Source organism: Ips typographus, linkage group LG1, assembly GCF_016097725.1.
Source record: "Ips typographus isolate SLU linkage group LG1, UJ_Ityp_2.0, whole genome shotgun sequence".
Taxonomy (NCBI): Eukaryota; Metazoa; Arthropoda; class Insecta; order Coleoptera; family Curculionidae; genus Ips; species Ips typographus.
Genome location: NC_138422.1, coordinates 15,804,492 through 15,830,202, shown reverse-complemented (window position 1 = coordinate 15,830,202; position 25,711 = coordinate 15,804,492). Strand labels below are relative to the sequence as shown.

Genomic DNA, 25,711 nt, shown 5'->3' with positions numbered 1-25,711 from the left:
AGTGGACAGTCTAGTGAAGTAATTAAGCCGGCATCGGCAGTACAATCTGGTGTATCTATTGGCCTGACACCACAAACACCAAATACTGAGCGTAGGGAGACTAAAGGCATTTACGAAAATTATACCAGCTAATTCCACCGTTTACCACAATCGGTGTAACTTTTAAGGATCTGGTTCATTACGGTTGAATGAATTTTAGAACGCGACTGGTATTCCTATTCCTGATATGTCTTTGACACTTGACTGGCATCCAGATGTTCATTGCTGAAATGTTTTATAATATCGGCATACTTCCATCTCGCGAACAGAATATATTCCAATATCCATTTTAATTTAACAGGTCAATCTCATAAGCTAGCTAAATTGTGGAACAAACCGACAAACCGTCAACAATAAACTAATTTTTGAGGTTATGACTCTAAATTTTAACGGAAAACCTGTCAAAAGTCACTTTTTTCTTAATTTACCGACGGAACTTCTCGATCCATAAATCATAAACCGGGTACATATTGTCACAGATTCCCAACATTTACAAACGTACTATACACCGAATAATCGCATATGTCAGCAAGTCTAGTAGGAATCTGGGTCAATCGACGAGTATTTATTCAGCAAGGCTGGCCATCTAAAATTACTGGTCTCCGGGTCGGTCGGCGAGCAACAGTCTCTAACTTGAAGTGGTGGGACGGCTCGCTACCCTCTTAGGATCCCAGGCTGATAAGAGAAGGGTTCTCTCGCAACTTGAAGTGACCGTTAGAACCCTTAACCCTGTCAGTTGTACACTTGGTCTTTTGGTCGCATCGTACAAGAACACCTTTGCGTGCCCCTTTACGGTGTAGCTGAAGGACTAAAACCCCCACTCGTCTCTCCCGAACTCACATGCGCTATACGACAGTTACGGCCGTGTTGGCCCTTTTATTCTGGGGGTAAGCATAACCCCTCTTAAGTGTATAGTTTACATTATTTTATAATAAACGAGGCTTGCCTGTGACCTAGGTTGTTTCTCTACCATCCCTCACTACGCACCCCTAAACGTGACATGGTGGAGGCGCTCCGTTCAATCCCCGTCTAGTAATCTCCATATTGGTAGACACACCCTCGCAACCCAAGCCACTGAAGGCGAAGGGGAAAAAAAAGGAATGAATAGAGGGAAATACAACCTGAGGTCAATAAAGCCAGACAGCCCGTTTGAACCGAGACATAGAAGCTCGAGTGTGGGGGATACACGAAGACAGGAGCCAGAGGGCCTACCTGAATACATCACCCTCACTGTAGTGAGACAGAAAGAAAAAGCAATAGTTGAAAAGAAAGAAGGCGGACAGGGGGACAACGAGGATACAGAAAGCGAACTCGACGTAACAATAAGAGAGAAAAACTCACCCCCGCTAGCACAAGCACAATCAGAGAGATTAGAAAGCAGAAAAAAAGTGATAATAGGCACCAACGCCATGGCAGACGTTACAATCTCCACTGTAGAGACAGGAGAAAAAACACCCGCACTACCCCAGTTCATCAGCCCCCCAACTTTCAATCCCTGTACAGACTCAGCACCAGTATTTATAGCTACCTACGAGCGAACAGCGGTGGCTAACAACTGGAATGATGCCTTAAAAATACTGTACTTTCACTCCTTCTTACAGGGGGCTGCAAACATATGGTACAGGGAATATAAAGAAACTTACCGCGACAGTAATTGGCACCATATCTGCCAGGCCTTTAAAATCGAGTTTAGTGACGGCGACATCAATTCACGGCTACTCTCAAAAGTGCGGGAAAGGAAACAAGGGTCCCTGGAACCAACAAAAAACTACTTTTACGACCTAAGGGTTCTATACGAAGAGTACAAGCAAGTGGTCGACCTTGACGAGTTCCAAGAAATTTTTCACAACGGCCTAAGAGACGAATCCAGAGCAAGATACTACTGGCTCACGCATTTCCCCAACCGGGCCCCTCGAAACTTGGATGAAATAAAAATGCTGTGCATTACAATGGATAACGCTCCTGTAGAAACCACCCCACCACCAGCATTTAGACCCCAGCGCCAATTCGAGTACAATTCAGCTCCCAGGCAACAGTCAAGCTACGAAGTGAACCGCCCCTATCGAGAAAGAACCCCGCCACCACCCAGAAGGACGTACGATACAAGGCGCACGCCCCCGCCAGAAAGGCACTACGTCTCCACAAGAACTAGAGACAATAAACCCGCGTGCTATTACTGCGGGAAACCAGGGCACTTTGCTGCAGTCTGCAGAAGCAGGCAGCAGTACCCAAACGCCAGGGGGTGGCAAAACTAAGCCCTGTCACCCTCTCCACTCAGGGCCCAACGTGCTGCAAAATTCTACACATCAACGCGGTGGTGAACGGTTACTATGTACCGGTAATTATCGACACAGGTGCAGAGTTAAACATAATAAGCCACCACCTCACAGAGGGGGTGTACAAGCGTGGCCAACACCCTACCCTACTACTCACTGCAGGAGGACAAAGAATAGCTAGTCTAGGAGAGACATGGGCATCCCTTGAACTTAGGGGCAACAAAGTAAGAAAATTGAAAGTGAAAGCGACAGTATTGACAGGCCCACCCCAACCTTTGATATTAGGGATGGAATTTTTAAGGGAAATGAAGGCCTCCATATGTTTAATAATGAACACGCTCAGCTTGGCACAAAACATGATTATACCACTAAGACAGAATATAAAAAGCACCCACAATCTTAAATTAGAGCCAAGACAGGAAAGCAGCATACGAAGCTGGAGAGAAGTTTTCCGAGAAATGCCCGGATCAATTTTCAGCTTGCCGAGCAACATTGCATGGGCCTTTACGTGCTCCACAACGCCAAGCAAAGACAGAGGAGTTGGAAAAGCCATTAGAAATTACCTAGCGGAAAAAGAAACAGGCAATATAAGCTTAGGCAGTACGACCAGCTTTCAAAAAGGAAACAGGCACATCTTACAGATGGCAATAATAGGAAATAATGGCGAATGCACGCCCGCCCAGACACTCAAAAACTGCTGCACTAAATTAAAAGAATGGACAGTACGGAACGGTATCTCTAACATAGCCATCCCTAGGTCGACTGCGGCAAATAACAAAACCGACTGGACAGAAATTAAAAATGCACTCTACGAGGAATTCAAAGACACAAACCTAACATTATGGGTCTCTAAAGATAAGAACCCGCGGCCAAAACCCCATAAACTGAGCAAAGGCAGCTCATGGGACGCCCTGCCGTACTTCGTAAAGGACGAAGAAAACATGGCTGAAAAAATAAGAATGTCTGAAGATTGCGTCCTTAATCCAGGGGAAAAGAAAGCAGTAAAAGTTGAACCTCAGCCCCCAGGGTACGACAAAAAACTCATGGTGCCAAACGAAGGGTGGTTGGTCCGCAATAACCTCTTGTGCAGCTTAGATCAGGCCGGAGAGGAAATCACGGTAAATCTGACAAACATAGGACCCACAAATAGAATAATTTTCAAAGGCACAACGATAGCACGGTTAGAATCTACAAATGAAGACATAAGCCACCTCTATACAACGTACAAAACTGAAGAGGACGTAGTAACACTAGACGACCATAAATTAGATCACATCACGGAAAAAGAATTCAAAAAGAAGCTGGAAAATTTACTAACCGAATATGAGGACATTTTTTGTAAATCACCTAAGTACATGGGAAAAACACAACTCATAGAACATAAAATAGAGGTCACGGAAAATAAACCAGTCAAATGTCGCCCTTACAGAGTGTCTCAAACTGAGCGAGAAATCATTGACGCACAGATACAAGAAATGTTAGAGTGTGACGTAATAAGACCATGCCATTCACCTTGGGCAAGCCCAGTTGTACTGGTGAAGAAAAAAGACGGCTCTACTAGATTCTGCGTAGACTACAAAAGAACAATAAACCCAGTGACTAAAAAATCTTGCTACCCAATACCGCAGATCGACGACATTCTTACATATCTGGGAAATGCCAAGTACTTTACCACCTTGGATATGTTTTCAGGGTATTGGCAAATACCAATTGAAGAGTCGTCAAAACAATACACGGCATTTACGGCACAAGGACACGGGTCATACGAGTTTAATGTGTTGAGTTTCGGACTGTGCAACGCACCGGCAACTTTCCAACAATTAGCAGATAGGATATTCAAAGACATGAAATGGAAAGACATCCTAATATACCTAGATGACATTATAATCTACTCAGAAAACCTAGATGACCACATCACAAAATTAAGAAAAGTGTTTCAAAAAATGAGAGAAGCACATTTAACCCTTAAGCCAAGCAAGTGCGAATATTTACAGCAAAAGATAAGAATTCTAGGATTCTCGGTAAGCAGTGAAGGAATAAGCCCCGAAGAAGATAAGTTAGCTGGAATTAAGCAATTTCCCACCCCTAAGAAAACAAAGGAATTACAAAGCTTTTTGGGATTATGTAATTTTTATAGAAAGTTTATTAAAAATTACGCAGTATTAGCTAGGCCCTTGCATGAGGCAACAAGAAAGAACAAATTCTGCTGGGGCAAGGAACAAGAAGAAGCATTTCAAATACTAAAAGAAAAACTCACTTCAGCACCAGTCCTGAAACATTACAACCCCAACATTGGCTGCACAATGCATACAGACGCCTGCACAGAAGGAATAGGGGCAATTCTACTACAGGAGAGCGACGACGGACAAGAACACCCTATAGCCTATATAAGCAGGTCGCTGTCAAAAGCGGAAAAAAATTATTCAATCAGCGAATTAGAGTTACTAGCAGCAGTTTGGGGAATGACCTACTTAAGGCATTTAATTTATGGACACCCAGTAAAAATAGTAACCGATCACCACGCTTTATGCTGGATTCATAATATTAAAGATCACTCAAGGAGGTTGGCACGCTGGGCTCTCAAGCTAGCAGAATTCGATTACACTGTAGTGTACAAGAAAGGGAGTAAACATCAGGATGCAGACTGCCTGTCGCGGAACCCAGTGAGTAGTGCAGATGAGTACGTCATAGAAGACTTAGACGAGGTACCAACGTTCACCATCTCAACAGTTAATATGGGGTACTTGTATATACGGTAGGTATCTACTATCTACCGGTAGAATATTCGTAAATGCCTAATGAGTAATAGGAGTTTTACAACTCCTAATACTTCTACTCCGGTTCAAGATAAAGTTCAAGAACAAGCAGTTGTTAGATCTCGTTCAGGACAAGAGATAAAACCACCTTTATGGCTTAACTTGTAGTTTTTGTTTAAGGATTAGTTTTAATATTTTCTGTTCACTTTAATCACTTTTCCTATGGTTTGATATTATTTAAAAAAAAAATAAAACGGATGGGAAATGTAGTGTTCCCAACTTTAAATGTTAAGTTTGTCAAGCGTCAAGTGTCATGTCATGATTGACACGCCATGACAACGGTAAATAAAAATAAGGTTAGACGGTTCTAGGTTCTAGGTGCATATGGTTGGTTAGCTAGATGTAATAATAAAATGGTGTGCTCCAACTTTCAATAAAAGTTTTTGGATACTTTCATGCTGTGAATTCTTTGTCACATCCTAAGTCAGGATACATAACAACCGGCAGAGATGGGCAAATACATGAATACTGCAATTAACTGCATACACGCGAAGTTAATGTAGTTAATGTAACAAATACGTCGTTAATGTAGCAAATGTAATTAATTACGTCAGTTGTTCAATTTTGAGGTTAGGTTCCTAAAATACCCTTCACCTGTATTTGAATTGGTTGGGTTTTACTAACATACCAATTGAAATGTCTGGAAGAGGTCGAAAACTGAGTAAAGTAGACAACAATCTTAACTTTGAGGTGGTAAGAGAACATGGAAAATGTGCGGCAAAATGTAAGGTTTGCGGCAATTTAATTAGAAATACATCGGGCGAAAGGCTTCAGTTACACAGGTAAACACAACAAATTTTAATTTATCTTTGATTTTAAGCGTTTCTAGTTTTATAATACAGCAACTAGTTGTAATAAACCCTTAGACTCAAGATAATATTTGAATTGTTTGATAATTTTCTGAGTAACAGGAGGAATGGGCAATCGAGAATGTATTTTTTCAAGCGGTCTAAAATAATACTAAATAATACATTATGATACTAATACAACAATGGATTTTCATTATTGTACTAGTAAATAAATATTGTCAATACTGTCATATTTGACAAACTATGAATGGGTGTGCGTGACATTAACATTTTCAGTTTGTTGACGTTTTGGCGAAGTTAAATGGGGTTGTGGTTGTTGATGTTGTGGTTGTCACAATAAATCAGTGGATATCTTGCAAATTAAACTGAAGAACGCTTGACAAAAAAATTGTAGGTATATGTAACACGGGAGTAGAGTGCGATTCGCTCATTTGTCGACCTCAGCTTCGCTTTGGTCAATCTTCTGAGCTCAGCACAATAATCGCCTCTTTCTACTCCTAGTAACATAATATACTATTATTTTATGGTTGACTGTGGCTGTAAAACTGAAGCTTATGTATAATATTTTTTTAGAAATAGATGCACACTTGTCAGTGACAACAATGTTGATAGTAGTATTGCCGAAAATACTCGTACTGTTAAAAAACCACTTCGGTCATCTTCTTCAATCATTAATAAAGAGTCTGATAAATTGCACACAAAAACCATCAATAATGATAGAGAAGAATTGGTAAGTTATCTTTTTAAACAATTTTTAGTAGCTAAACTAACATCAATGATTGCAATCTATTATTATGTTTTTGTTTTAGCAAACTTTGCAAGAGTACATTGTTGGAGAGGATGGTTATGTAACTTTGTTACAGTGGTCAACTTCTTCCGGAGTACAAGCGGTTAAAGTCACTGAAATAGAAACTTCTTAAAGTAACTCTGCCGCCTCTAATTTTACTTCCGAAAAAGCACAAAACTCTCCATTACTTAAAAAGCGAAAAAAAAAATACTGATTTTGTTGACCTTCTTAATGACCAAGAACAACAAAAAATTGACCAGGCGTTGACTAAATTTATATTTGGATGAAATTTACCATTTTCCATAGTGGATTCACCGCTTTTCAAAAAATTGCATTAAATCAATTCGGCCTTCATACGAAAATAGAATGCCTGGGTAGTACGACGTTGTTAAAAAAATGTTATGATGAATGCATTAGTAAAATCTACATGAATAACGGGTCCGAAGGTATTATTTTATGCGATGGCTGGAAGAATTCATCCACCAATAGCAAGATTTTGGTAAAAATGCTCCATACAGTAGGCGGAAAAAGAGCTTTTATTAATGCATGGGACATTACCATAGAGGCAGAAACTGATGAAAAAATAGCAGAAATTTTAAGCGAGTCTATTAGAATAGCAAAAGAACAATACAATGTTGAGTTCTATGCAGTGGTTTCCGACAATGCGAGTAATATGGTAAAAATAGGTTCACTTTTGAAACACGTACTATGGCACAGCACATGTAACGGCCATACAGCAAATCTTCTGGGCAAAGATATTTTGGATAAAAAAATAGTAGACAAGGTTTCTCTGGTTTTGAAAACATTTAAATATTCTGAGTTTGAAAAACAAATAATAATTAAAGGACACAGATTAAACCTCCCTGTCGAGACAAGATGGTGTCCTTATCGCGACACCATTGAACTTCCTGATAAATTTGCTTCGAAATTAGAACAAAGAAAAGAAATGGCTTTAAATATATATTCGTTGGCAGCATATTTTCTTCATCCAACATATGATAGCCCTAAATTATCAGCAAAACATAAACGTCAAATAAACATGTTTTTTTAAAGGTGTTAAATTCACAGAGAATTGAAGAATTGGATCACTTTAATACAAATACAAGTAGGTATTATTTTGAAATACATAAGATTTTTGTCGATAATATTGTTACGATTTTCCCGTGGGTTCACACAAAGTCAATTTAACTGAACAATTAATAAATTTATTTACACTTCAAAACACTCCGTACAATAATTAACACAGCTACTAAAAACACTACTACAATTCCACAACTATTCCACTATTTAAAGTTTACCGCGTTCCCAAATTCACTACTACTACGGTTGACACCGCGTCTTTTATACAGTGCGTTTTTTTTAACGCGCAACATAGGATTTTACGTGTTAAATTTTTAAGCCCATGTTAGACCATGTTGTTTTGGAACTACAAGTGTAAAACTTGACGGGAGTGTGTTTAGTACCCTGAAGCTTAAGTAAGTTTAGCAATTCGGTCTAAAAACTGTTTACAAACTAACGAAAAATCATCTTTTTTTGAAAAGATTTTATCTTTCCGTGCTCCCTGTATGCATGGTAGGTGCTTGTTGTTTTTGATACTGGCAGGGCAGGTAGCAGGTAGAGTGACATATTTATTTATAACGTCAAAAGGGCATTTTATGATCGTTTGGTATACTGTTTGGTTTCAAACGGAGGTCACTTTGAACAATTTATTTTAAAAAATACTTCTTCTGTACTTAATTCTTGATATAAAGTTAATAATCGCATTTTGACCACCCTGTTTTACTTTATACACCAAATTTTACCTGCTACCTGCCCTGCCAGTATCAAAAACAACAAGCACCTACCATGCATACAGGGAGCACGGAAAGATAAAATCTTTTCAAAAAAAGATGATTTTTCGTTAGTTTGTAAACAGTTTTTAGACCGAATTGCTAAACTTACTTAAGCTTCAGGGTACTAAACACACACCCGTCAAGTTTTACACTTGTAGTTCCAAAACAACATGGTCTAACATGGGCTTAAAAATTTAACACGTAAAATCCTATGTTGCGCGTTAAAAAAAACGCACTGTATTCGCAAACCACGTTCTAGAACCACCGCGAAACGCTTCGCGGGTTGCCTTGACCATTCAAGAATTTTCCAGGTAGCGCTTCCTAACTGTGGCCTACTTTAATACGCGCCCGGCCAGATATTGCGGCGCATCGGTTTCATCCCGAAGCGAGCGCCCGTTAAGAAGTATCGAGCATAGTAGGCCCAGACCGTAACAATATTGTTACGGTTTGGGCCTACTATGCTCGATACTCCATGAAACCGATGCGCCGCAATATCTGGCCGGGCGCGTATTAAAGTAGGCCACAGTTAGGAAGCGCTACCTGGAAAATTCTTGAATGGTCAAGGCAACCCGCGAAGCGTTTCGCGGTGGTTCTAGAACGTGGTTTGCGAATATAAAAGAAGCGGCGTCGTCGACGACAGGGAGTGTGTAGTAGTGAATTTGGGAACGCGGTAAAGTTTAAATAGCGGAGTAATTGTGGAATTGTAGTAGTGTTTTTAGTAGCCGAATTAATTATTGTACGGAGTGTTTTAAAGTGTTAATAAATTTATTAATTGTTGAGTTAAACTGACTTTGTGTGAACCCACGAGAAAATCGTAACAATTGGTGTCAGAAGTGCGATCAGACTTTAGTGCGACGTGAATTGGAACTAAACTTCGGGTTAGAGACTTGTGTTCAGAACCGGACTAGAGATTTTCGGAACAGTGGTGTGTTAAATTTATTTTATGCCAATAACAAGACGTCAAAGTGCAAACATGGAGGCCCAACTTGCAGCTATTATGGCAATGCTTGAAAAACAAGAAGAGATTCGACAGCAAGACAAAGAAGAACGACAACAAGACAAGGAAGAACAAGAAAGGATTCGACAAGAACAAGAAAGGATTCGACAACAAGAGAAGGAAGAACAAGAAAGGATTCGACAACAAGAGAAGGAAGAACAAGAAAGGATTCGACAACAACAAGAAAGAATGCTACAACAAGATATAGAAATGCGTCAAGAAGATAGAGAGCGGCAAGAAAAACGTAACGCAGAAATATTGAACGTTCTAGCGGGGACCAAAACAGAAATCCAAGAGTATGTATCCCATAGTCTCAAAAAGATGGAGTGTGATGTTGAGGGAAAATTAAATGATGTTCGGGAGGACATTAGTAAAATTCAGAATGATGTTCGGGAGGACATTCATAAAATTCAGAATGATGTTGAGATAAAGCTACGCGACTTAGAGCAGAAAATTGACAGCAGAGGAGTCAGCTCTACAGTGTTCACCGGAAACGGGCTCAACAAGATCAAGCCTCCCACATATGATGGTCAAACTTCATGGGCAACGTACCAACTCCAATTTGAGGCCGCTGCAAATGCAAATCGATGGAGTAACGAGGAAATGGCTGTAGCACTGGTGGTGGCATTACGAGGACCTGCATTGGAGCTGTTACAGACTCTGCCTATCGCCCAACAAAGCAACTATGACGCATTAGTAGCTGCATTAGAACGACGTTATGGGGATCAGCATAGGAAAGGAGTGTACCAAACACAATTAAAGGCAAGACTGCAGAAACCTGGTGAAAATTTACAAGAGTTTGAGCCGAAATTCGTCGCCTTGTGCATCTGGCTTACCCAGCCGTCCCGGATGAAATCCAAGAAGAACTTGTGGCACAGTATTTTGTAGATGGGATTCGAGATCCGGAGGTAAAGAAATGGCTGAAGATGTTCAAAGGGAGCAACAACAGCGAATTACTGATTCGAGCGCTGGAAATTGAAGCTGCGTGCAATGATTTAAAGCCAGAGCCTATTCAAGAGGAAAGAGTACCGCCAGCCGATCATGTTGCTACATTAATAGATGAAATTAAAGCAATGGTAGGCCAATTAGTGCAACAAATGGCAGCATCAGGAAATAGTCAGTCCACACAGTTAGAACGATCACGCCCGATCACTAGAGTGGAATGTTATCGATGTGGACGCAAAGGACACTATAGAAGGAATTGCAGACAGCGGTCTTGTTCTCCAAACCCACAGTGCCGACGAAATCGGGACATTAGAACAAATCACCGGAACTCTTCTGTTAAAAGAAACATTACATGTTATACTTGTGGACGTAAAGGACATTACCAATGGAATTGCAGACAGCAGTCTCGTTTACCGACCCCGCAGAACTGGCGTAACCAGGAGCAGGAAATGAAGAACCCGGAAGGACATTTACCGCGATATGTAGAGGATCGTCAAGCTTTGGATAGTGATTTAAGGTACCGGAAAGGACAAATTCATAATGGTTGGAGGATTGGTCAAATCGCGATGATGGCAGATAAAGAGGCTACAAAAAGAATGAAGAGCAGCGTTTCTAAGAAAGACATATTGAAAGGACAGCGCTCAGACTCTGATTTGAAAGTAATCAGAAGATGGTTGGAGAAGGATTTGAAACCGGATTGGCAACAGATTTCCAGATATGGACCAACAGTAAGGGGTTACTGGTTGCAGTGGAATTCGCTTCGACTGCGAGATGACTTAATTACTCGCAAATGGGAAAGTCCAGACGGAAAACGCTTTGTTTACCAAACAATAGTGCCCAATTCCTGCAAAGAGAATGTGCTGCGAGAACTACATGACAGTCGCGGAGGAGGACACTTTGGAGTAAACCAGACTTTGGCTAGAATAAGAGATCGATTTTACTGGATTAACTTCAGAAAGGACGTTGAGGAATGGTGTAAACGGTGTGACCAGTGTTCGTTACAGAAGGGATCCAGCACAATTCGGGAACTTGAGAGAGAGAAGATGAAACCAAACAACGACCGTATGAAGATGACACTGGACCACAGACCAACTGGTGGCAATTATAAGAAAGGTGATGCTGTGTGGATGTTTCAACCCCAGGAGGAGCAAAGGATTAAGTCAAAGATGGCAACGACACTGGGAGGGACCTTACAATGTGGTAAAAAGGTTAAACGACGTCGCGTACAGAGTCCAACGCAGCCCCAAAAGCAAGATGAAAATTGTCCATCTGGACAGACTCAAGAAATACCAGGGATTAGATGAAGCGGATCGGGACGATCAGCTTTAAGAGGGGGGCAGTGTTACGGTTTGGGCCTACTATGCTCGATACTCCATGAAACCGATGCGCCGCAATATCTGGCCGGGCGCGTATTAAAGTAGGCCACAGTTAGGAAGCGCCGCCTGGAAGATTCTTGAATGGTCAAGGCAACTCGCGAAGCGTTTCGCGGTCATTCTAGAACGTGGTTTGCGAATATAAAAGAAGCGGCGTCGTCGACGACAGGGAGTGTGTAGTAGTGAATTTGGGAACGCGGTAAAGTTTAAATAGCGGAGTAATTGTGGAATTGTAGTAGTGTTTTTAGTAGCCGAATTAATTATTGTACTGAGTGTTTTAAAGTGTTAATAAATTTATTAATTGTTGAGTTAAACTGACTTTGTGTGAACCCACGGGAAAATCGTAACAATATTCTGAATTAATTCACAGGTATGTTTGCAGTACTTTCCGAAAAGAAAATTTCCAAACCATTAATATTTTGGCGAATAGCAAAAACTGAATTTCCAATTTTGGGTGACTTAGCTCTGAAGTTGTTACAAGTTCCCGCTTCGTCTGCTCAAATTGAAAGGCTTTTCTCAAACTGGGGAAATATTCATAGCCTACTTGGAAATAGGCTAACTTTTGACAATTCAAAAAAAATTAATACAAATATATTTTACATTAAAGTATGAATATCCTTATGTTGAAGTTGATTACGGCTCCGAAGATGAAATTTTTTCAGTTGCAGAATAGAAAATTTCAAAGTTGTTGTTGAGTTTTGAATTCATGACCTTCTCTAATGTTAAATTCACTTTTTATTTTATATTTTCTTTGTTATTTGTGCTACTTGTAGGTGTTTTTATTTGATACTTATTTTCTGAAGTAATAAATCTGTGTAATAAAGTTTGTAGCATGGTTTTACGCTAAGAACGCGTTTGAAAATAAATTTTAACCGTTATATTCCAAAAAAAATTATGTAGATAATAATCCTTAATACTATCCAAGAACGTATATTTCTGGATAATATGGTGGACTAGATTTTGGTGTATTAATTACAATAAATACACGAAGAATTCTTCCATTAATTAATTACATGTCATTAATTACATACATTTGCTATGATACGTCGCCCATCCCTGCTTACCGGTCACCGCTGCAGCGGCAACGCTTAATCCGCGTGGCGAGACTGGACAAGTTCAGGGAACAAATTCCTGACTACAAATTAGTACAAATTGGAAGCTATTGGAGCTACTAGATGGCAAAGCCGCAGCAACCCAGCAAATAAAATATTCGGCAGCATAGATGAGTGGACCTGTTCTGAAAAACAGTCTTCAAACACAGCTAAACCTAAAGACATTTATCTACACCATTTACACATGTACCTAGTTCAGAAAATATCACTTGGATTTTAAAAATATAAGTTGTATTTCAGAATCTATAACTTGTATTTTATTATCGTAAATTTGGTTTCAGAAAAGGTCACTTGTATTTTAGAACGCGTTATTTCAATTTCAGATTTTTTTGTGTTTCTATGTGGTTATTAGTTCATCGTTTTTTTAATATCACTTTAAGCAAAAAAACCCGCCCATTGGGAGTATTAATTTATATAAAATATACAGGGAGTCCCATAACTATATGACAATCTCTCGGGGGCATACAGGGGAGGTCAAAATAATACGATTTGTTCATATAATTTCTCATTTTGTTTAGACCATGTCTAAAACCCAACTGCTCTTTTCTATACTACAAGTGACTAATCTGAAATACAAATGGCAATTTCGAAAATCAAAGTTATTATTCTAAAATTGAAAGTACCTTTTCTGAAATACAAGTGATATTTTTTAAATCCATCTTATGGTTTCTAAAATTCAACTGACGCTTTCTAAACTACGTGTAAATGGTGTAGAGTTGATATTGGCTCTTTTCAAAATTTCACAATCACCAAATTTCAATGCAAAAGTGAGACATGAAGCAACTGCTTTACTTAACAAGTATCTGGATTTCGATACAATAGTTATTGGCATGGTATTCTTGCAAGTGTTCAAAATCACTACGCCACTATCGGATTATCTCCAAACAAGGAATCTAGACTACGCCCAAGCATGGAGGAATATTGAGTCTTCTCTTAGTAGACTAAAAGGTTACAAGACAAGTTTCCTGAAACTTTAAAAGCATTTTTAGAACAAAGCGTTGAGCGCTTTGTTCTAAAAATGAACGCAGAGACTTGAAGAAAGAGCAAACAACGATAAAACTCTTGATGACATAGTTATTGGCAAAGCAATAACTGATGAGAAAAGAAAGAACCTAAAAGTAAAGAAAATGGCAGGAGAACCTTCTGAAGATGACAGTGTTGGAACTTCTCCCGAAGAAGAAATCAAAATAAAGATCATTTTCGTAATCAAGTTTCCTGCGAACGAGCATTCTCTAAATTAAAACTTATTAAATCCAAGTTAAGGTCGTCTTTGACAAACGAAAATTTAGAATCTTTGTTATTAATGCACTCAGAAGCTGATATTTTGAACTCCAGAGATTCAGACACCGTTATTGATTACCTTTCCCAATCCAGGCTCCGACATAAAAAGATTTCTTCAAGTTTAATTTGTAAACAAGAACTTTATATTTGTTTTTGTTACTTTTTCTACGAATATTCAATAATGATTGCATTTTTCGATATTGTATGTATTATGCGCACAATGTGACTTTCAAGCTTTCGAATGAATCAACTTCATTCTCGGCGCATAAAAGAATGTTTGCGCGCTTAACACATAAATAGCTATTCCTTAGGAAATTAAGTAGTAAATGTTGACAATTTTTTTTAAATGTATGTAAGTGCTGGCGCCCTCTGGCTATGGGCGTCCACCGCCCTAGCAAGGACGAGTTGTAACAGCGAATAGTTTCCTCCTCGAAAAATATATCTTCAGTATTCAAGTTTTCGTAAATTAGTGATGTTTATGAGCTCACCAATATCTTGCGCCATTTTGAGATATATTGGAGATAAAAACCGTATTTTGGCGACGGATTACCGTCCTAGCCCTACTAGCTAGTTTGTAAAACCAGTTACGTCGCAAAAATTGGGCTTAAATCCAAAGTAACTTCATTATGGTAACACATGACTAATGACATGCAAGCTAATTTAAGAATTATTTATGTAGGTATACCTATTATTTTTATGTACCTATCTCCTGAAACTGTGAATTATAAGGTATAGAAATTAAACTACTTAATTTTTTATAATAAGCATTTATTTCAATTAAAATCTCATTAGCCTGGCTTCTATGGATGGGGGGCATTTTCTTCTTAAGGTGTACAAACCATAATACAGCAAAATATCCTTGAGGTGGCTTTGAACCATTTTTGCGGGCATCTTGTCCAGTTTGGGATTCAGTTTAATGTCAATGTAAGGTTTAACTTTAAAAACTTGCAATTGACAGTTAAAAATTAAATATTTAAACAAAGATTAAACTTTACAATGACTTAAACTGATGCTACTTGTTTTGGTTTAAATGGGAAAAAATACCAGGGAAAACAAACGGCATAATAATCACAAATAAGGGGATATTGAAAATAAGCTTCACAATTCTGTACTTGAGTGAACATCACAGCTTTAATAAATTATGTTTTTTTGATTGTGAAGCTTACAAAAATAATGCATGAGAAATTAATACAGTTTTGCTAATCCGAAAAGTGGCTTTAGAAAGTGGACCCATTTGATTCTGAAGTTATTTCAGAAAATGAGTCCACTGTCTAATGGTGGAGTTAATAAAGAGACAAACCGTAACCTTAAAAATACAATTACTAACTAAACAGAAGGGTCTCAAAAGGTTTATCACCAGATTTTATTAATAAAAATTTGATTATTTTTGTAAAGTAAGCATATTACCTTAATTTCCCAATCAAACTTCTATCAAGGTTAGAAATATTTATAATAAAAACTGGTCTATTCGAGACTCTTGCTTTGCTTGAACATACTTGCAGGTAATAGACAAACCGAAACCATTTTTTTTATGATTTTCCATCAATAGTAAAACCTGAATTCAATTTTAAGATATTTTTTTAGTTTAAAAGCTTACAGACAAAACTCCTGTATTGTACTTTTTAAAATCAATCAATATTTCACTGCAGAAATATTAAATAGCATTAATGCCTCTACTTGCAGCACTAACCATATATAACCAAAATATATTGACATAGAGAAACATCAACACAAGGAAAGAAAGTACACCAGGTAAAACTTTGTAAGGTATGTTCAAACATAATTTAAACTTATCTAGGTAACTAGGCTAAACTGATAAGTAAAAAGAACCCTACCCACCTATAGTTTCTTGCTAGACTCCAGATCCATGCTGAACACCTCCTGTACCTCCATCCTAGCCATGTGACCAGAAGCGTCAGAGTCCACCTCCACCTGAATTTTAAAAAATAGTTAAGTAACACATTTTTCTTTCAAGTCTGGATGTAAAAATGTATAATTAGAATTGGAAACTAAAAATTAATCGTGACTAGTTTTTCTTACAATAAAAGAAATCAAATTCAAAAGTATGTTACCTGATTGTCAACTGTTGTAGTATCAAAATCCTCAGGGAAGGTTGCATGGCACCAGTCAGATTGGTTTTCATCCTTCCTCACTCCTCAGCTCCCTCAGGTTCCTTTCTGCACAATAAAACTGTTATTAAAAAAAGAAAATTTAAACTTGATTATGATTCTCACCTGTCATAAAATAATTAATTCACACATTACAAGGGTCCTTAAGGAAGTTGGAAAGTATGTCATCTCTTCAAACCTGGAACAGAAATGTAAGTTTTTAATTCAATAATTATTTAGGTATGATTGGGAGTTGCAAATTTATAATTTATGTTAAAAAAAACTGAAATAAAACCAAAATGGATGCTAGGATGACCACACCCTTTTAAAGAGAGTAAAGCCAAAAGTAATTGTAGTTAATTTGGGTGATTCAAAATGGCGGAAACATGAACAACAAAAAAGCGTAAACCATCACAAAATGGCCGCCATGTGACCCAGACCATCCCTTTTTAGGAGGCATAAGAAAATCAATATTTTGGCAACTGATTGCCTGAAATTCGTCTGTGCTAAATGATAAAAAAATGTTATGTTATAAATACAGGGACGTTTACAAATGGACCCACTATGCAACTATCGGAATCCTGAAAAACAAAATGGCCGGTAAGGCAAACTTACCTAACTGCTCATTTTGAGTGAAAATTGGTGGTTGTGGTGGAAAACGTTGTCCGAACTATCCATTTTCCCAAACTTTGTCGTCAGACATCATTGAAAGTAGAAGAAAATCCATTTTGTCAGCTGAGGTCGGTCCCATCGGTATGGTATAGTCTCTCGAACCGCCGCTGGCAAAATGACCGACTCGAGGGTGGAGTTCAAAGTTAAAGCTTGTTGAAACAATGGGAGCATGGCAACTAGCGCCAATTCACCGCTCACTACGATTTCCGGTGAAAATAGTGCGGGTAGTTTAAAATTCTAGGATATTAGTTTCGCAAAATTAAAAGATTATTCAAACGTACATTTGTTAAGAAGATTTGCTCGATCAGACACAACCGCCAAGAAGTATTTATAATAAAAATTACAAAATTAAAATGTGTTTGTTTAGTTCAGTGATTAACCATAAATTAACAACAGTTTTCAAAAATATATTGAGTTCATATTCATACTGTTTAACATAAAACTGGAGGCCAGCAATACCAGCATCAAGATTATAAAATTCGGATTATCCGGTTGACAAAGTTTTATAACTGCACAGATCTACAATATAAATATTTGCAAAATTCAACAGTAGATTGATCAACAAAGATATTATTTTTTTATTTTTAAAATACGTATTGTCAAATGTGTCATATGATACGTCAAAGGCTTTGATCACGTGACCGCCTGAACTTTTTAGATAGAAGTACCACGTGATAAGAGAAAACAAGGTTTTCTAATTTAATATTTTTGGTGGTTGTATGCCAAGGATATTAAACAGTCAAGGATTGCTCGATCGGCCGATTTTGTTTCCCGGCGGCGAATGAATTCTGACGTCACAGTGGGCCTTCGGGTGCACAATACGCTAAATATTCGCCCGAGATGCTATGTACGAGATCATATTCGTGAATTATCGACTGCAATCGCGCATCGCGCAAAACAATCGCGCGAACGCGAGAGACCCATGATGACGTAAAAATCGTCACCGGCCCGAGCCGATACCGGCAAGATTGCGCTTATGGGATTAAGCACTCCTGTACTGTTTACCGTCCTTGGTTGTATGCAACCAAATATTCAAATACATAACCCATTCTGTCAAATGTGATAGTAAAATAGATATCTTTAAATAAATGTCTAATGTCTAGTGTTATTTTAGGTTTTCGTATGCAAATTGCAGGCCCGAGCTGGGCCGCCAGGACCTATGCCGGTGCGCCCTCCAGCCTAAAAATGTTGGAGCCCTCCTATTCAGAAACTGACAAGTTACGACGAAACCGCGCGATAGCTTGCTCCAATATGAACACATGCGTATTAAATGAGAGCGTTTCAACGGTTTTGCCTTACCGCTTACCGGTCACCGCTGCAGCGACAACGCTTAATCCGCGTGGCGAGACTGGACAAGTTCAGGGAGCAAATTCCTGACTACAAATTAGTACAAATTGGAAGCTATTGGAGCTACTAGATGGCAAAGCCGCAGCAACCCAGCAAATAAAATATTCGGCAAAATAGATGAGTGGACCTGTTCTGAAAAACAGTCTTCAAACACAGCTAAACCTATATACAATTAGGTATCTAGAGTTGATATTGGCTCTTTTCACAGTTTCAATGCATAAGTGAGACATGAAGCAACTGCTTTACTTAACAAGTATCTGGATTTCAGATACATTTATTTATTATTTTTTTTTTTATTATTTTTTAGGTTTTAAATATCTTCTCTTCTGGTACTATGTCTAAAAAATTGAAACGTTGGTAGTCTCGATGACGATCTGATGTCTATATCTTTCTCAATCTCGAGCGGCGTGCATGTGCATAAGCTTTTCAACAGTCTGACTTCAGTCATTTCTGAGCCAAGACAACCTCTTACTTCCTATTGCCATAGACTTATGATAAATACAGACAACCAGCGCAATGTAATTAAAGTGGCACCCAAAAAGGAAACCGTTTACACTTCAAGGGGGCTTTTAAGAGATGGTGCTAATACAGCACGTCATTGCAGACATAGTTGCCAACTTTTGCAGTATTTCCTATAATCCGCCTTCTTTTGCTATCCCATCTGAATTGCTTAAGAAAGCTTGATTTTCTCAAATAAATTTCAGTTAAATTACTCGTATTTTGAAAACTAAACATGATAAGAATTTCTGGTTTGAGGTATCGATATTAAAGATTCTATTTATTTTAACACAGGACTCTTTTTTAACGTCAAAACAGAATCCTGACGGTCACGTGACCGTTTTTTAGTTTTCAGCTGATCCACTAAATCACGTATCTATTTGTAAGATTAAAATGTCATTTTTAACGTCACGTGACAGTTTTTATGTTTAGACTATTTTTTTTTCAAATCGCTTGACTTTTTTAACGTCAAAACAGTTCCTGAAGGTCACGTGACTCTTTTAAGATTAAAAATAAAATTTATAATGTCACATGACAGTTTTAAATGCCAAAATGTCATTTGAAGGATCACGTAATCGTTTTTCAGTTTTTAAACTGATATTTTGTGACCTGACACGTGACCCTCTTTACAGTGCAAATCATACGAAATCATAAAGGTCACGTGACTGTTTTAGATGTCAAAGTATTATTTGAAGAGTCACCTGACTCCTTATAATGTACAAATGGTCACGTGACGATTTTCAAAAATAAAATATATTTTTAAAGGTCACATGACTCTTTTTACAGTTCATAAAGTCGCATGATTTTCAATAATCAAACATTTTTTTAAAAATCACGTGACTCTTTTTAAATGTTAAAGCGAAATCCTGAAGGTCACGTGACTGTAAATATCGAAATAATTTTTAAAGGGTCACGTAGGACTTCGATTTTCAACTTGAAACGTATCGCACGTCTGTTTTAGGCGCCATTTTTGTCGCTAAGAAACCACGTTTCTTGAAACGGTGTTCAGAGAAATTTGAAGTTGACGACCGAATCCCGCAGCCGGTCGAGTGAAAATGTGGGGCCTCTAAGTAGAAACGTCGATTCCTAAAGGTCTACGGGGAATTGTCTTGTGCGGTGCACTTCCAAGCGGCGGAAAGGGTGAAAACCTAGGTCAAGACCAAGGATATTAAACAGTCAAGGATTGCTCGATCGGCCGATTTTGTTTCCCGGCGGCGAATGAATTCTGACGTCACAGTGGGCCTTCGGGTGCACAATACGCTAAATATTCGCCCGAGATGCTATGTACGAGATCATATTCGTGAATGATCGACTGCAATCGCGCATCGCGCAAAACAATCGCGCGAACGCGAGAGACCCATGGTGACGTAAAAATCGTCACCGGCCCGAGCCGATACCGGCAAGATTGCGCTTATGGGATTAAGCACTCCTGTACTGTTTACCGTCCTTGGGTCAAGACCACGTGGATGTGACAGTGACGGTTATAGTTTCCACGAGGAATGACTATATCTTTCACTCGGATCGTGCCCTTAAGGCAATTTTTAGTCTTATTTACGCAAGCGGGAGAGATGAGAGTTTCTCAGACGCACGCAAGTGCCTCTTCCGCGGAACTTATGTAATCGTGTATCGCGTAATCGCGTTATTTAATCTGGCTGAACGTCTCACTGACGAGTGGCCATCGTAACTACAACACACACAAAGGGTCACGTAACCGTTTTTCAGTTTGAACTGAGATTTTTTAAATTACGTTACTCCTTTTAATGTGCAAATGGTCACGTTACGATTTTCAATACTCAAATTTAATTTTTTAGTCCACGTGACTCTTTTTTAACTTCAAAACGGATCCTAAAGGTCACGTGACTCTTTTAAGATTAAAAATGGATTTTATAATGTCACATGACAGTTTTGAAAGGATCACATGCTCGCTTTTCAGTTTAAACTGATATTTTTAAAGACACACGTTACCATCTTTATAATGCATTTTTAATTAAAAACGTGTAAAAATATTATTTGAAGAGTAACGTAACTCTTTTTACAGTTCATAAAGTCGCATGACGATTTTTAATACTCAAATTTTATTTTTAAAGGTCACGTGACTCTTATGCCATATATGCCAAAACAAAACCCTGAAGATCACGTGACTGTAAATGACAAAATATTATTTGACGGGTCACGTGACTATTTTTAATAATTAAATTTAATTTTAAAGATTACGTGACCGTTTTTTAGTTATAAACTCTAAATCTCGTGACTCATTTTAAGGTACAAATGGTCACGTGACTGTTTTAAGATTAAACATGGAGTTCATAATTCATTAAGTATAAAATTTATGAATTTATGTGATAATATTATGTATTAAGTATATATTGATGAATATTAAAAATAAACTAATAACAAAAAATAAATAAACTAAAAATACAACGAAGTGAAACACAATAATTAAAGAAAACACACACAAAATCTATTATTTTTTACCTACAAACAAAACAAAAAATGTGATTTGTCAACTAGACAACGCGGCGTTGTCTATAAAAACTGATGTTTTTCCAACAGTCAAAAGATCGGAATTGCTGCGTCTGGCTTTAAAATTACGTGAACATGCGTTTACTGGTGCCATCTCACGCTGCTTACTTAAATTAATTTTCAGTTCCATTGCCACTGTTTGTCTATACTTATGGCCCTTGGTTGGATCTTACCGTTCAAAACAAGTTGTAACAGCGAATAGCGTTCTCCTCGAAGAATATATCTTAAGTTTTCGTAATTAATAATGTTTATGAGCTCATCAATATCTTGCCCCACTTTGAGATATATTGGAGACTAAATCCAAACTTCATTATGGTAACACATGACTAATGACATGCAAGCTAATTTAAGAATTATTTATGTAGGTACCTATTATTTTTATGTACCTATCTCCTGAAACTGAGTAATAAGGTATAGAAATTAAACTACTTAATTTTTTATAATAAGCATTTATTTCAATTAAAATCCCATTAGCCTGGCTTCTATGGATGGCATCCTGCTTATCTTCAAAATTAATGGCGGGCATCTTCTTCTTAAGGTGTACAAACCATAATACAGCAAAATATCCTTGAGGGGGCTTTGAACCATTTTTGCGGGCATCTTGTCCGGTTTGGGATTCAGTTTAATGTCAATGTAAGGTTTAACTTTAAAAACTTGCAATTGACAGTTACAAATTAAATATTTAAACAAAGATTAAACTTTACAATGACTTAAACTGATGCTACTTGTTTTGGTTTAAATGGGAAAAAATACCAGGGAAAACAAACGGCAAATAATCACAATTAAGGGAATATTGAAAATAAGCTTCACAATTCTGTACTTGAGTGAACATCACAGCTTTAAATTATGTTTTTTTGATTGTGAAGGTTACAAAAATAATGCATGAGAAATTAATACAGTTTTGCTAATCCGAAAAGTTACTTTAGAAACTGGACCCATTTGATTCTGAAGTTATTTCAGAAAATCAACTGGTCCAACTGTCTAATGGTGGAGTTAATAAAGAGACACAAACCGTAACCTTAAAAATACAATTACTAACTAAACAGAAGGGTCTCAAAGGGTTTACCACCAGATTTTATTAATAAAAATTTGATTTTTTTTCTAAAGTAAGTATATTATCTTGATTTCCCAAACAAACTTCTATCCAGGTTAGAAATATTGATAATAAAAACTGGTTCTTTTGAGACTCTTCCTTTGCTTGAACATACTTGCAGGTAATAGACAAACCGAAACCATTTTTTTATGATTTTCCATCAACAGTAAAATATGAATTCAATTTTAAGAGATTAATAAAGGTTTAAAAGCTTACAGACAAAACTCCTGTATTGTACTTTTTAAAATCAATCAATATTTCACTGCAGAAATATTAAATAGCATTAATGCCTCTACTTGCAGCACTAACCATATACAACCAAAATATATTGACATAGAGAAACATCAACAAAAGGAAAGAAAGTACACCAGGTAAAACTTTGTAAGGTACCTATGTTCAAACATAATTTAAACTTATCTAGGTAACTAGGCTAAAGTGATAAGTAAAAAGAACCCTACCCACCTATATGAATAAATTCATAGTTTCTTGCTAGACTCCAGATCCATGCTGAACACCTCCTGTACCTCCATCCTAGGCATGTGACCAGAAGCTCCAGATAGTCCACCTCCACCTAAATTTTAAAAAATAGTTAAGTAACACATTTTTCTTTCAAGTCGATGTATCGAATGTATAATTAATAAAATACCTAAAAATTAAATGTAACAAAAATTATGGAAAGAGGAGACTGTGTGACTAGTTTTCCTTTCACTTACAACAAAGGAAACCAAATTCAAAAGTATGTTACCTGATTGTCAACTGTTGTAGTATCAAAGTCCTCAGGGAAGGTTGCATGGCACAAGTCAGATTGGTTTTCATCCTCCCTCAGGTTCCTTTCTGCACAATAAAACTGTTATTAAAAAAAGATAATTTAAACTTGATTATAATTCTCACCTGTCATAAAATTATTAATTCACACATTACAAGGGTCCTTAAGGAAGTTGGAAAGTGTGTCATCTCTTCAAACCTGGAACAGAAATGTAAGTTTTTAATTCAATAATTACTTAGGTAGGTATGATTGGGAGTTGCAAATTTCTAATTTATTTTCAAAAAAAAACTGAAATGAAACCAAAATGGATGCTAGGATGACCACACCCTTTTAAAGAAAGTAAAGCAATAAGTAATTGTATTTAATTTGGGTGATTCAAAATGGCGGAAACATGAACAACAAAAAAGGCGTAAACCATCACAAAATGGCCGCCATGGGACCCAGACCATCCCTTTTTAGGAGGCAAAAGAAAATCAATATTTTGGCAACTGATTGCCTGAAATTCGTCTATGCTACATAATAAAATAATGTTATGTTATAAACACAGGGACCTTTACAAATGGACCCACTATTCGAAAGCAAAATAGCAATTATCGGAATCCTGAAAACAAAATGGCCGGTAAGGCAAACTTACCTAACTGGTATAACTGCTCATTTCGAGTGAAAATTGGTGGTTGTGGAGGAAAACGTTGTCCGAACTATCCATTTTCCCAAACTTTGTCTTCAGACATCATTGAAAGTAAAAGAAAATCCATCTTGTCAGCTAAGGTCGCTCCCATCGGTATGGTATAGTCTCTCGAACGGCCGCTGGCAAAATGACCGAGTCCCGAGTCGAGGGTGGAGTGCACCGCCCTCTGTACAAGAAAGCCAAGAAGGTGCATGCCAAAAATTCCAATATGGCCGAAATATGGGATTGACAGTTTGCATTTGTTTGTATTGTGGAAATTGAGTTTTTGGATGATTAAATTAATTTTTAAGGTTTAAAGTCAAGACTTGGGATTACTTGCCAAAGTAATTTTTGTTTGCTATTATATATTGTTGTTTATATGTTTATTGTTCTAGTGAAAGTGTACCTAGTTTGTGTTCATTTTATTGTGTTATCACTATTGTTATTGTTCCTTCATTGTTCTATAATTTGTGGTTGGTTTTTTAACTTAAATTCTATTGCCTCTACAATATGCCGTCCACTGGTTGTTTGCCAAATTTCTAAAAGCAATTTGGTGAAAGGCCCAAAAGTGTCAGTCTTTTACTTTCCAAAAGACCCTGCTCGAACCCAACAGTGGTTGAAAGCTTTGAAGTGGAATGATTTTACTCCAACACAATACTCAGTGGTAAGTACAATATGCTTTCTCATTCAGTAAACTTATTGCCTCTTACATACATTGGTATGTGACTTATGTGAGTTACATTTTGAGGCCGCCTGCATTTTGAGAACAACAAAGGTTTACTCTGAAGAAACAGGACAGCTTTTAGAAGTTCTATTGGCACATTTACATTTTAAAGGAAAGGTCTTGGTAATAATATAAAACCCATTTACCAGTTTTGCTTACCTAGATTCAAGGATTTCCAAATTTTCTTTGATTGAGCAGTTTTTACATTAGTTTGTTGTACTTTCCAAGACAAAGGGTTCTAACCAAACTTGCTTTGGCTGGACTTTATTGGATATAAAAAGCCATATCTATACATATCTGGATCAGGAATGAAGCGTTCTTTGATTTTTCACTCACAACTTCTAATCAACTACACGAAAAAATAAAAAAAAAACATATTTTCTACTGCATCTCCATAGGTTTGTGTACAAAAAAAAATCCGATAACGCCGCCATTAAAAGTGAGATTCTAGGCTTTCTTGTAAAGAAGGCGGTGTGGAGTGTGGAGTTCAAAGTTGAAGCTTGTTGACACAATGGGAGCATGGCAACTAGCGCCAATTCACCGCCCACTACGATTTCCGGTGAAAATAGTGCGGGTAGTTTAAAATTCTAGGATAATATTTTCGCAAAACTACAAGATTATTCAAACGTACATTTGTTAAAGATTGGTTCAATCAGAACACAACCGCCAAAAGTATTTATAATAAAAATTACAAAATTAAAATGTGTTTAGTTCAGTGATTAACCATAAATTAACAACAGTTGTCAAAAATATATTGAGTTCATATTCATACTGTTTAACACAAAACTGGAGGCCAGCAATACCAGCATCAAGATTATAAAATTCGGATTAGCCGGTTGACAAAGTTTTATAACTGCACAGATCTACAATATAAATATTTGCAAAATTCAACAGTAGATTGATCAACAAAGATATTATTTTTTTATTTTTAGAATACGTATTGTCAAATGTCTGTCACATGATACGCCAAAGGCTTTGATCACGGGACCGCCTGAACTTTTCAGATAGAAGTACCACGTGATAAGAGAAAACAAGGCTTTCTAATT

At 37.4% G+C, this 25,711-nt stretch overlaps 2 protein-coding genes, 1 long non-coding RNA gene and 1 pseudogene across 20 annotated transcripts in view; 3 read left to right on the top strand and 1 right to left on the bottom strand.

Annotated features, from left to right (window-relative positions):
- The window catches only part of LOC145730182 (uncharacterized), a 96,174-nt gene extending 80,757 nt beyond the window's left edge, over window positions 1-15,417 (top strand). For both annotated transcript variants that reach the window (XR_014178559.1, XR_014178558.1), the window contains one exon: window positions 15,097-15,417. This is a non-coding gene — a long non-coding RNA (uncharacterized LOC145730182). The remainder of the gene's footprint in view (window positions 1-15,096) is intronic.
- Window positions 1-25,343, bottom strand: part of LOC145730078 (uncharacterized) — a 124,807-nt gene extending 99,464 nt beyond the window's left edge. For 4 of the 16 annotated variants that reach the window (XM_081981103.1, XM_081981072.1, XM_081981150.1 and 1 more), the window contains exons 1-6: window positions 24,825-25,338; window positions 23,909-24,128; window positions 23,400-23,472; window positions 23,254-23,342; window positions 22,971-23,079; window positions 17,015-17,244 (exon numbers count right to left, since the gene is read on the bottom strand). In XM_081981103.1, coding sequence (XP_081837229.1) covers window positions 17,078-17,244; window positions 22,971-23,079; window positions 23,254-23,342; window positions 23,400-23,406 — 372 coding nt within the window. In that variant the 5' untranslated portion in view covers window positions 23,407-23,472; window positions 23,909-24,128; window positions 24,825-25,338 and the 3' untranslated portion in view covers window positions 17,015-17,077. Of the gene's footprint in view, window positions 1-15,379; window positions 16,200-16,339; window positions 16,458-16,501; window positions 16,575-16,990; window positions 17,285-22,970; window positions 23,080-23,253; window positions 23,343-23,399; window positions 23,473-23,908; window positions 24,129-24,824 lie in introns of those variants that run through there. The other 12 variants (XM_081981142.1, XM_081981133.1, XM_081981111.1 and 9 more) reach the window with 11 other exon arrangements.
- On the top strand, window positions 5,350-7,104 carry LOC145732750 (uncharacterized). Of its 2 annotated transcripts, none has more exons than XM_081985244.1 (4): window positions 5,350-5,639; window positions 5,701-5,913; window positions 6,514-6,670; window positions 6,750-7,104. In XM_081985244.1, exons 2-4 carry the CDS (start codon window positions 5,768-5,770, stop codon window positions 6,858-6,860), a joined length of 414 nt encoding a protein of 137 aa, XP_081841370.1. In that variant the 5' UTR covers window positions 5,350-5,639; window positions 5,701-5,767; the 3' UTR covers window positions 6,861-7,104. The 2 variants fall into 2 exon arrangements, with proteins under 2 accessions (XP_081841370.1, XP_081841362.1); XM_081985236.1 differs by having other exon boundaries at window positions 5,353-5,639; window positions 5,706-5,913.
- On the top strand, window positions 6,934-7,778 carry LOC145734001 (uncharacterized; annotated as a pseudogene).
- Window positions 25,344-25,711: the final 368 nt, after the last annotated feature.